Consider the following 10786-nt stretch of genomic DNA (forward strand, 5'->3'; position numbering starts at 1 on the left):
CGAGAAGGATTGCGCCTCCCGCTCACGCGCGGTTGTTTGGCTTGAGGGTGCTAGTGGACGCTTGGGGCGCTAGACCTGGAGCGATGGTTGTGGTTCTCGCTGCCGAGGAGATTTGCGTTCTGCGACCGCAAGAGACGGCGACTGACCACTGAGCTCGAAGCGAGATTGTCTCGACTGTGCGCCAAGACTCCACACTTCCTCCTACAACTTCTCGCTCTGCAAGTTGCGTTTCAGAGGTATACAAGTTCTCCACACTTGCGGTGGCGTTTTCCGTCGCCCAGTACTCTGCGGACGTTTATGGCCCCCACCATCAAGGCTCTATGGCTCGCGCTGGACTTTGCTTCACCAACAACGGCAGTTTTGCTCCTTTCTCCTACGTCTGATGCCCGGACCTCGGCATTTACCTTTCCCATGGCGCTACCTACATACGCGGCTCCTTTTGCTACATGACGCTGCTGCTGCTTGAGCCTCTCTCACACCAACCCTAGACTCTACCCCGCCGGCAGTCGCTTTGGCCTTTCTGCGCTCTCACCGCCACGGCTGGTCTTACTCTTGCATAATCGACCACGCACGCCGGCTCGTGGACGAATCTTCACCACTTTCAAGGCGATGCTCCGAAGTGCGTTCTCGTTTTCTTGGCCGTGGACGTCGTCGTGATGCTCCGGGTCCCCAGGCGGAGATCCTTGGATTTTCTCCGGAAACGCGAGGTGCACCCGAAAAGCCCACGGAGGCTTGCGTGGCCTTGCCCGGGTCAACGTTCGCTCGTCCTTGGTCGTATCTGCATCCTATCTTGGCTTGCCGGTGGCTCTTTGCTTCTTCCTCTTTGGTTGACACCTTGGTATTGGCTGCATTTACCTGGCGCTTGTCTGCCTAGTGACCCGAGACAGGTCATCCTTCCCGGCGTAAGCTCTCTGAACCAAAATTCTGCTTCTTGCATTGGCGTAAGCCGTCCGATTCTAGACATCACAGTCAGCTGCTTTCTCATTCGCGTTTTTGGAGTCAGCCTCTCTGCATTTTGCCGCTGCTTATCTTTCTCGGCTTCGATTCATCTTTTTCCATTCATCAAACAGACATTGACGAGCAATCTACTGAGCGTTGTAAGCCTTCTCCGTTGCTTGTACAGCAGAGTACACAGCTGAGGCATTTTCGTTTGCACATTCCAAATGGCCGCCTTCTACTACAAGTTCCTGTATCTACCCGTTCAACCCCCTTAGCAAGTCAAATAGAGATGTCAAGAGGTCGGAAGGGTCTAGGAAAACCTACCGACACTACCCAATACTTTCCTCTCTGAAGCTTGTCACCATCATGGCTTGCCGAGTGAAAGCCACGTCAGCGAGTCTCACAAGATTCGATCCGAAACCTAAGATGCCGCTGGCCATGTGGTCTGCTCTTGGTAAGTGCGCGGAATCCCATCTTGTCGAAGACTTTATTGACAATCTCCTGACCAGACCTTGCGTTCGCGGGTGAATGGGCCATGACATCATATAAGAGACCGGCGGCGCCAGCTCCGATCAACTCTGTTGCCCTTTTCGCCGTGCACCGATTCAATCATCATCATTTGACATGCTAATAATATACCGAAGCTCTGAAGTCAATGCCGGCCAGCGTGCAACGAACGCCTTCTTTTTTGTCATGCAAAATGGCATGGCGGGTTATGCTTCTAGTCGGTAATTTCGAGCCTACCTTGACGGGATGAACCGCATCAATGCCACGGAAAATTATCGAAAGTCGAGCAATGACTCTCTCTGCCATTGCATTTTTCCAATCGGCCCTCAGAAGAGCGATGAGTACAATCGACAAAAAAGCGCAAATACGCAGACTTCACGAGGTGCTCGATGTCAAATCTCGGTTCCTGCCAACAACACGATTAGGTAGCCAAGAAAAACTCAAGCCCTCTAGCCCATCTCGACAGCATCCGGGATGTAGCTAGCAGCCTTACGGCAACGCCGACCGGTGGTACAAGGGTCTTCGCTCCAACGCTCCACAGGCAAAGAACGGGTATAAGATTTCCACAATCCCCCCTACGCATAGACGACGTCCCGTTGGCGTGTCATGCCGCGTGTGCCAACTCTATTTGAAATATCGACAAAAATTCAAGCCTTTTGACAGGCTGCTGTCCTTTTCCTCCTGCGTCCTTCCTCGAACTACGACTAACCCCCGCTGCGAATCGCTCCGGCCAAGTCGCCAATCATCTGGCGGGTGATGCCTTAATTTTGCCTGCCGGCTAGCTTGGCGCGTCACGCGGTCGAGGTAGGGATTTTGCTGTTCGGGGAAAGAGAGACTACGTCCTCTTTCGTTTCTTTTTGCCAGTCTTTGGGTTTGAATGTCGCTGGGCTCGTGATGCCCTCGGTGCCTGATAGGAGCACGGAGTTTCCGAGCCGAGGTGTTCTTTCTACTTTAGCATCCTGCGAGCGCTCGAAGGCGAATGGTTGCGCTTGGTATGCCTATCCATCTTTCAGACTAATCATTGTAGCGAGCATGCTAGACTGCAAAGGGGAGATTCGGCGACGCATGCGCCGGTGTCAGACCGGCCATTGTATCTCATTGCAAAAACCACTCTATCAGTCGCGATTGGCAAAGCTTGAGACTCTTATGAGAGAACGACAAGTTGATCGCAAGAGAGGTAAAAACAACCATTTTTGCGAGCAAGAAGCGGTGATGGAGCGGAATATGAGCAATCTTATCAGCCATCTCCGAGACAGTGGTTCAACCAATGGCATGAATCGGGTTAAGAGAACAGTCAGAGGAGGCACAGTAGTGGCCATCAGGGTCCAGACAAGCACATCAGAGCCCGAGGGCTGAACGTCATCGCGTCCTTAGGTTTCTTTTCTTTTTTCCTCGTGCTTTTGGCACCATTCCTTCAGCCTCGTCCAGTCCTCACCTTTGCCTATCTCTCGCCTTTCTCCACCTTGGCGTCTCCATCACCGTTCACTCTCCAACAACCACAAAGCCACTCCTACTATTGTTCCAATTCTCTCTCCTCTTCCTCTCCGCTCTTCTACCTTTCATTTTCTAGTTTGCTGCCGTCCCACCCGATTAGTCTGTGCGCCGTCGCTGCCCCGGTGTCGCTTCTTCCACGCAGTGGTTGCCCGCCCACCACACTACTGCAGCTGTCAAGCTTTTTTACCGCGCATGCTGGCCTGCGAGCCCTTGGGCCAACCAGACACAGTCATCCCCAATCCTTCCCGGTCTCCGCCGGACCCTGATTCCTTCTTTCGTCCTCTTCTCCATTTGTTCGCTTACTCTTTTTTAATCGCTCGGCTCCCTCACCACAGCATCGCCGCTTTCACCGCACTTTCTTCTTGTTCTTCTTCTTCTTCGTCTGCTGCTGCGTCTGCGTCCGCGGCTGCTGCATGCGCGGTCCTGTCTGACTGACTGACAGTGGCTTTGTTTGGGGTGGCTTGCTGCTGGCTGTTGTGCATCAATTTTTGTGAGAGTGAGCAAGCGACGCGAGGCTATTGATGACTCGAAAACTCTCTTCTACTCTGCTGAGCAATTAAAAATCGTCCCACCTTTGGTACATCTCGTTTTGCACATTCCATTGCTCTCTCGCGCGCGCGATACCTCCTCATAACCACCGCTTCTTCCGCCATGGCCTGGTTTCGCAGAACGGCGGCCGCGCCGCCAACGACGGAGGCGACGACGGCTGGACAGCAGCAGCAGCAGCCTTCTGCTTCTGCTTCTGCGTCGTCGTTCAAGTCATCGTCCGCGTCTTCTAAACCCTCGTCGTCCGTTTCGTCCAAAAGCGACAACCACCACCGCGACGACGACCCGGACGAGAGCACGCCGCTACTGCTCCAAGGAGGCGGAACGGCGACTGCCGCGGCCGCTGCGGTTGCCGTCGAGACGGCTGGCGACGCGCCGCTGGCAGTGGGAGGCAACGGACAGTCCTTGGTGGGCTATGGGGGATTGGGCAGCGGCAGCAAAAGCGAGGCACAGACCGAGACGCAAAAGAGACGGGCGGCGGTGGAGGAAGAGGATGATGACGACAGCGACGACGACGACGACGATAGACCCTTGCCGACAGGACAGCTGTTTCTGGTGTGCTATGCGCGGTGCGTGAAATACTCTCTCCGTTTTCTGGACCCTCGTCGTTCGAAAGGCTAGATGCTGATGTGATGGTTGTCGTTAGATTTGTCGAGCCCATTGCCTTCTTCTGCATCTTCCCCTTTATCAACAAGGTGCGTGCGTCTTTTGATGACCAACGGCAGAGTGGAACTCATCGTAGCACACCTCTACTGACCTTCAACTCTGCTTAGATGATCATGGACACGGGCGACGTCAAAGAAGAAGACTTGGGCTTCTACTCCGGCCTCATCGTAAGTTCCTCCCAGCCCAGCCAGTTCCAAGCAAGCCTTGCTGCCCAAAGAGCATCGCAGTACTGATCATCCGTCATCGTCGCCAGGAATCGCTCTTCTCCTTTACTCAGATGCTCGTCATGATCCCGTGGGGCCGGGCGGCGGACCGCGTGGGGCGCAAACCCGTGCTGCTCTTCTCCATGACGGGCATCGCGCTGTCGATATCCATCTTCGGCATGGCAAAGTCGTTTTGGCAGATGGTCTTGTTTCGGTGCATGGCGGGCGTCTTTGGCGGCGTCATTGTGTGAGTTTTGAATTTTCCATGAGAACCCCGAAGAACACCAATTTCCACTTCCATTCCAAGCTGCAGAGGGGGACGCATGGATGCAGACTTCTGACTTGTTGGCGGTCTTTCAGGACGGTGCGAGCCATGATATCGGAAATGTCGACGCCAAAGACGCAAGCGCGGGCGTTCAGCTGGTTCAGCACGTCCAGCAACATCGGCATCATGCTGGGTCCGCTGATTGGTGCGTATTACACTCCCACTCCCTCGCCAACACCTCCTCCAACCATCCAACGTCGATCGGGGAAGGACAGTCAAACTCACCAGACTTAGGCGGCGCCCTGACGAACCCGGCGGACCAACTCCCGTCGCTATTCGGAAACAGCCGCTTCCTGCGAGAGTACCCGTACAGCCTGCCCGGCTTCGTGATTGGCGGCATCGCGTGGACGGCGTTGCTGGCGAATGCGTTCTTCACAAAGGAGACGCTCAAGCGCAAGACGGCCGGCGGTGCCACCAATGAAGCGAAGCCCATGTCGACGTGGGAGGTGCTGCGCGCGCCGGGCGTGGGGACCGTTCTGATGCTGTACTTGTAAGCCTGCACCATGGAAGCCGACTGACCCCCTTATTCCCCCCCTCCGATCCCAACTAACACCAATGCCCTACCTACAAGCTGGACCATGATACTCGCGCTGTCCTTCACCGCCGTGCTGCCCGTCTTCCTCTTCACGCGGCCCGAGCTGGGCGGCTACGGCTTCTCGCCGGTGCAAATCTCGCTGTACATGGCGCTGCTGGGCATCTCGCAGACGCTGTGGGTGCTGCTGGTGTTCCCGCCGCTGCAGCGGCGCTACAGCACAGGCGCCGTCTTCCGGGGCTGCGCGCTGGCGTGGCCGGCCATGTTCGTCGCCTACCCGCTCGCCAGCGTGCTGCTGCGGCTGCACTACGTACGCGCCTTTTGGACCGTCGCCATCGCAAACGGCGTCGTCGGCAGCGGCGTCGCCATGGCGTATACCTGCTCGACCCTCACGCTCAACGACATCAGCCCGAGCCCTGCGACGCTGGGCACCCTCAATGCGGTTGCGCTGTCGCTGGGGAGTGGGATTAGGGCGTTTGCGCCGGCGGCGTTTGCCAGCTTCTATGCTGTCGGCGTGCGCGGCCATTTGCTGGGCGGGTACCTTGTTTGGGTCGTCTTCGTGCTCATCGCGGCGGGCTTTGCAGTCGCGATCCGGTGGCTGCCGGCCAAGAGCGAGGGCGACATCAAGAAGTTGGGGAAGAAGGGGGGAGGGGGTGCAAATGGGGCAAGGGGTCGTGAGGATTAGGGGGGGCTTGGGTTGGTGATGGGTCTGTGTTTGGCTTTGGAAAACATTCGCTCAAGACGGAGAGAAAGGAAGCGCATTGGAGGGTTGCATTTACCAAGCATGCGTGGCTTCGTCTTTGCATTAGCACTGCACACATACTCTCTACACTGGGCATCAGCGTACAAATTGCTCTTTTCGGTATGTAGACGGAGTTGGGGAGGCACAGAATGAAAACACTTTGCATGCCATCTTAGCGCAGTGAGCAATGTGATGAACTGTCACGAGCTTACATGATCAAATACTGGGCTGGGATTGAGCCTTGAATGTTCTCATTCAGCCCTCAAGGGCGATGACGCCATGTCCGCTATGAGAAAGGTACTGCTTTTTTCTGCCTGGTGAAAGGAAGCACCGCCCAATGATTCCTAGCGCTCATGCGCCGTGCGTGTATGAGCTCTCCTTTTCTCCACACGGACACAGCACCCACAAATGCTCCTCGAACGTATGCTCCGTAGACGTTGCGATTAGCCACCGATACTCCACTCTGCGGTTCACTTCGCACCATCATCCCCGTCATCCTCATTCGAAATGTACGCGGCGCTCTTGGTGGGCTTTGGATACTTGGCGCCGCCCCTGACCTTGAGCTCTGTAGCGCCGTTGCCATTGCCATTGCCGTTGGTCGCAGCAGCCGTCTCGCTCGCATCGCGGCTCAGCGTCGCGCCCTTGGACGTCCTGCGCGAGGGCTTGGACTCCCAATGCTTGTCGAGGTCATCCTTGTGGTGCTTCTCAAAGTACCTCTTGAGGGCGTCGAGCGTCTTGGGCAGGCTGTCCTGCTTGGGCACCAAGCCCTTCATGATCAGGAATGTCATCTTTGCCTGGTGGGCCCAGCGCAGCTTGACGAGGTCGTGATAGGCGACCGAGTTCCACACGATGCGCTCTTCGTTGGTGAGCCCCAGGTCCTGCATGGCCTTGATGATGTTGTACTTGTCGCCCGGCAGCATGTGCTCGGCCCACTTTTGGCCGTTTTCGACGCGCCAGTGGTTGGCTTCGGTGAAGAATGAGTCCTTGAGCTCGCCCGTGTACATGTTCTCGAGAGCCTTCCACTTGCTCATGATCTGCAAGCGGCTTCGCTTCTTGCCCATCTTCTCCGACACAAGATCCCAGTTGATGACCACGGAGCTATCAGTGTCGCTCGAGCCGCGCCGTCTGTCGGTTGCGCGCTTCTGGCCACTGTTGCGTGGGTGCTTGGTCGAAAAGGCGGCACGCAGTGCGTCCATACAGATGGGCATCTTCCGCACGAGGTTCTGGATCTCCTTTGGCATCCAGATCTTCCGAGGCTCGGTGCACTGCAGCTCTTCACGCCAGCGTTGCTGCTGGTCTTCGGGCAGCCGCTCCAAGAGGGTGTTGAGGCAGTCCTGGACAATGTTGAGGAGCTCGTTGACTTCGCTGTCGTGCCAGCGCTTGGTAGACATGGTCTCGGAGCAAGAGAGGTAGTTGCGCCAACGGTCTCTGCAGTCATCAGGGAAGCGTCCGAGTTCGCTGCCAATGTTCGTCCACTGGCCTGGGTATCGGGCGTAGGCTTCTCTGAGCGTCTCATCCTCCTCCGGGTCCCATTTGCCTCGCTTCTCATAGTTGTGCCATTTGCGACGCACAAACTTGATGATTGTCTCCCGAGACCAGCGGTTCGGCAGGCACGGACAAATCTCATCCCAAAAGCCTTTGCAGGACTTGCCATGGACTTCGGCAAAGACACCCGCTTGGACAATGTCGTTGACTTGGCGCTGCGTCAGGTCTGAAAAGTCGCGGTAGCTTTCAATTGCCTTGCCCAGCGTTTCAATCTCCTTCTTCGTGTATGGTCCAGAGGAAGGAAAGTCGTCCGAGTCTCCAAACGTGCCCTTCTTCTCGCCCTTGGAGTTCAATTCGCCTTCTGCATCCGCGGTCCCATTGGCCTTGGTCTTGCGCTTCTTTGGTCGAGACTCCTGAGTTTGCTCGACTTGCGATCCATCGGTGGCCGCATGCTCCGCCTGCTCAGACTGTCTTTTGCGCTTCTCCTTCTTTTTCTGGTGCTCGATGTACGCGACCTGACCCGTTCTTTCATGTGCATCAGAACGGTCAAACAGAGAGTTTGTTGGTCTCTCGCTGGCGGTAGACTTAGCTGGTTTGGGCTCAGTCTCCTCGTCCTCCTGCGCCTTGGCCTTTTCGGTACGTCGCGAGGCCTTGGACTTCTTGGACTTTTTAGAAGCGGTCTGCTCCTCGCTCGGTGCAACGACAGGTTGCTCCTCCTGTGCTCCTGTCTGAGGCAGGAGGGCCGGGTCAATCATGAGGTCATCAGCTGCAGGCAGCCGGTTCGAGGCCATTGGAGGCGCGGTGTTTTCAATGGCGGCGGGCGGAATTTCCTGAGCGCCAGGCACTTGGGATTGAGTGTCGCTATGCCGGGACTTCTTCTCCTTCTTCTCCTTGCGATCTTTCTTGTGCTTCTTCAGCTTCTTGACAGCGGAATCGTCAACTCCGTTGACCTTGGCTTCATTGGCTCCTGGAGAGGCATCCCTTTGCTTGTCCGGCTGCTCGTTTGCCTCTACACCCCGTGCCTTCTTTTTACTTTTGCCAGGTGACTGAACCTTTGCAAGTTCAGGAGATTTGGGTGGGGCGGTAGGCAGGGGAATTGGAGTCTCCTTCACAGGCGTAGGCAAAGGACCAGACTTGCTCAAGCGCTTGCAGTTCTTGAGCTTCTTGACAGACGTCTCATCATTCTCAGGGCGACCGAGAGTTTGCGCATTGTCCGCAACAGCAGATTCAGTCTCCGTTTTGGCGTCCACGTCCGCGACATCCTTTGATTTACGCTTGCGTTTTTTGCTGGGCTTGTCTTCCTCAACCTCAGCAGGCTCCTCCTCCTGCGCAGCCTTGGCGGCTTGCTTCTGTTTCCTGCGCTCTTCTTTGGCCTCTGCAGCGGCAGCCCGCAGGGCACTTGTGACCTTGGACTCGGACTCGGCAGTCCCATTCTTAGGCGTCTGGACATTTTTGGCGCGGCCATTGGTGAAAGGATTGGAGGGCTCGTCCCAGATGGAGCTGTCACTTGTTCTCTTGGAGCTCTTTTTCTTCTTGTCCTTATTTTTCGAGCGATGGTTGGAACGCGATTCCTCGGCGGCTAATTGGCTCGATGCGGCCACATCGTCTTCTGTGCAGATCACGGGTGGTCAGCGCTAAGTCGAGAAACAAAACAGCGAGCACGCAGCGTTCTAAGCGAGGCGCGATAACTTTTGTTGGAGTCGCTCGCTGTCGGCGCGCGTCTCGCGCAGGGAGCTGTTGCGCGCACTCACCTTGGGCAGACGTGCCGCTCATGGTGGCAGCTTCGAGGGCGTCGGGGGCGGTTAGCGCTTCGTTGTCAAGCTGTGAGGAACCCTGGCCCATGTCTTGCGGTGACAAGCACCGCCAGCAGCCTCGTTGGTGTTGGTTTTGGACGTCGCCAGGTAGGTCAACAGTGGTGGCTTTCGGGCGTCTGCTGAGTTTTAGCGGCGGGTTGACGGTTGTGGGGACACCCTTGACCCCTTCCGCCTTGGCATTTCCGCCCCGCTTGCTCCAAGAAATGGTGGCCGAATTTTGAATCCTCAGGCAACAAGACAAGCTACTCCATGTAGATATTCTTTCTGCGCTTGATATTCCTCTCTAACATAAATACCTGTCGACATCGCTCTCCAAATCGCAAGCAAACTCCTAATCCCTCCACACAAGCGCAATCAACCCCGCGATACCACCAATATATCCAGCAATCGCACGCACCGCATTCAGCCGCCTCCACTTCTCGACCATCGAACCGACCGTCTCGTCCTGCGGCACGCCCTTCTCTTCGAACGCACCATCGCCCGGCTGCGCGCCCGCCAGCTCCGTGACCTTGGCATGTAGGCGGTCGTTCAGCTTCATCATGACGATCTTCGTGTAGGGCACAATGGCCGGCACGATCACGCCCGCCAGCGTGTAGAGGTACAGTGTGCGCGACGGCGCGGAAGATTTGGCGTCTGAGGGAGGGAAGGTCAGTATTTGATGATGAGGAGGATGATGTCTGCGGTAAGGGAATTGAATGGCGTGGTCTTGCGCCAGCGCGCGCAAATTGCATGCCACGGTATGTAGGAAAAGAAAGACAAAAACTCACGCTGCGCGATCAGGTACGCGAAAGACACGCCGCTCGCGAGAGCGAACAGCGGCGCTGCGGCTTTTCCAGCTTCGTAGTTGAGTTGCCATTGCTTGGCCATGAGAGGCGCCGGTAGGCGCTTGTACGACGGGGCTGCGCCGTAACTGATGAAGCCGGAGCCGCCTGGAAGACGCTGTCAGATGATTTCTTTCTTCCCTCCAACTTATCTCGGATTCGAGACAAGCACATGCCATATCATAGCTTACCGGCAATCATGAAGGCGCTCGAAATGCCCACAACTTGGGCGGTGCGGATGAGGGGCGCATTGTCCCAGTCTTGCGCGAGGAACGACATGTTGGGCGGAGCGGAAGTTCTCAAATATCGGTCGAGGATGTAAAGAGGCGCGCGAGCTCAGATTTCGAGTACGACAATGGCAACGTGAGGCGTCTTGTGTGTCTCGCGGCGATGGAAGTGAGGTAGGACAATCAAGCCACCACAAACGGCGACGGCCTCTAATATACCACCTGGAAAGCTCGCTCTCCCTGGCTTGTCAGCAATCATCAGGTGATGGCATTGGGGGCTAGGCGGGCGGGCGAGCTTCGAGGTACCTGAGCTAGGCAGCTGGTTCCGCTTTCAGCCCAGCGGAGGTGGGTGAGTTGTCTGCCGCGGCTGTCAGAAGCGCTGATTGGCGCGGATGCTCGACGTCGTTCAGGTCAAAGGGATAAACAACAGAAGCTTTTGATCTTCGCCATGACGCAACTGCGCGCAGCCCTGGGGCCAGATCCTA

General features: G+C 56.4%; 4 protein-coding genes across 4 annotated transcripts; 2 read left to right on the top strand and 2 right to left on the bottom strand.

The window, feature by feature from the left end:
- The first annotated feature begins 2135 nt into the window (after window positions 1-2135).
- Window positions 2136-2967, top strand: BKA78DRAFT_40010 (uncharacterized protein). The gene has a single exon (XM_066893121.1). The coding sequence runs from the start codon at window positions 2341-2343 to the stop codon at window positions 2800-2802; it is 462 nt and encodes a 153-aa protein (XP_066739673.1). The 5' UTR covers window positions 2136-2340; the 3' UTR covers window positions 2803-2967.
- Window positions 2968-3483: 516 nt separating this feature from the next.
- Window positions 3484-6142, top strand: BKA78DRAFT_40012 (major facilitator superfamily domain-containing protein). Its single transcript, XM_066893122.1, has 7 exons — window positions 3484-4055; window positions 4133-4181; window positions 4260-4319; window positions 4406-4602; window positions 4716-4825; window positions 4915-5170; window positions 5252-6142. The coding sequence occupies exons 1-7, from the start codon at window positions 3592-3594 to the stop codon at window positions 5895-5897; spliced, it is 1782 nt and encodes a 593-aa protein (XP_066739674.1). The 5' UTR covers window positions 3484-3591; the 3' UTR covers window positions 5898-6142.
- A 282-nt stretch (window positions 6143-6424) lies between these two features.
- BKA78DRAFT_356487 (uncharacterized protein) lies at window positions 6425-9281 on the bottom strand (the record flags this gene model as incomplete). The annotated part of the gene is made up of 2 exons (XM_066892067.1): window positions 6425-9048; window positions 9191-9281. 2 exons carry the CDS (start codon window positions 9279-9281, stop codon window positions 6425-6427), a joined length of 2715 nt encoding a protein of 904 aa, XP_066739675.1.
- Window positions 9282-9378: 97 nt separating this feature from the next.
- BKA78DRAFT_40022 (uncharacterized protein) lies at window positions 9379-10574 on the bottom strand. The gene is made up of 3 exons (XM_066893123.1): window positions 10266-10574; window positions 10021-10182; window positions 9379-9886 (listed from the first exon to the last, which is right to left on the bottom strand). The coding sequence occupies exons 1-3, from the start codon at window positions 10351-10353 to the stop codon at window positions 9585-9587; spliced, it is 552 nt and encodes a 183-aa protein (XP_066739676.1). The 5' UTR covers window positions 10354-10574; the 3' UTR covers window positions 9379-9584.
- Between the last annotated feature and the right edge of the window lie 212 nt (window positions 10575-10786).

This window comes from Phyllosticta capitalensis, assembly GCF_038381095.1.
Source record: "Phyllosticta capitalensis strain CBS 128856 chromosome Unknown BKA78scaffold_11, whole genome shotgun sequence".
In the NCBI taxonomy this organism is placed as follows: domain Eukaryota; kingdom Fungi; phylum Ascomycota; class Dothideomycetes; order Botryosphaeriales; family Phyllostictaceae; genus Phyllosticta; species Phyllosticta capitalensis.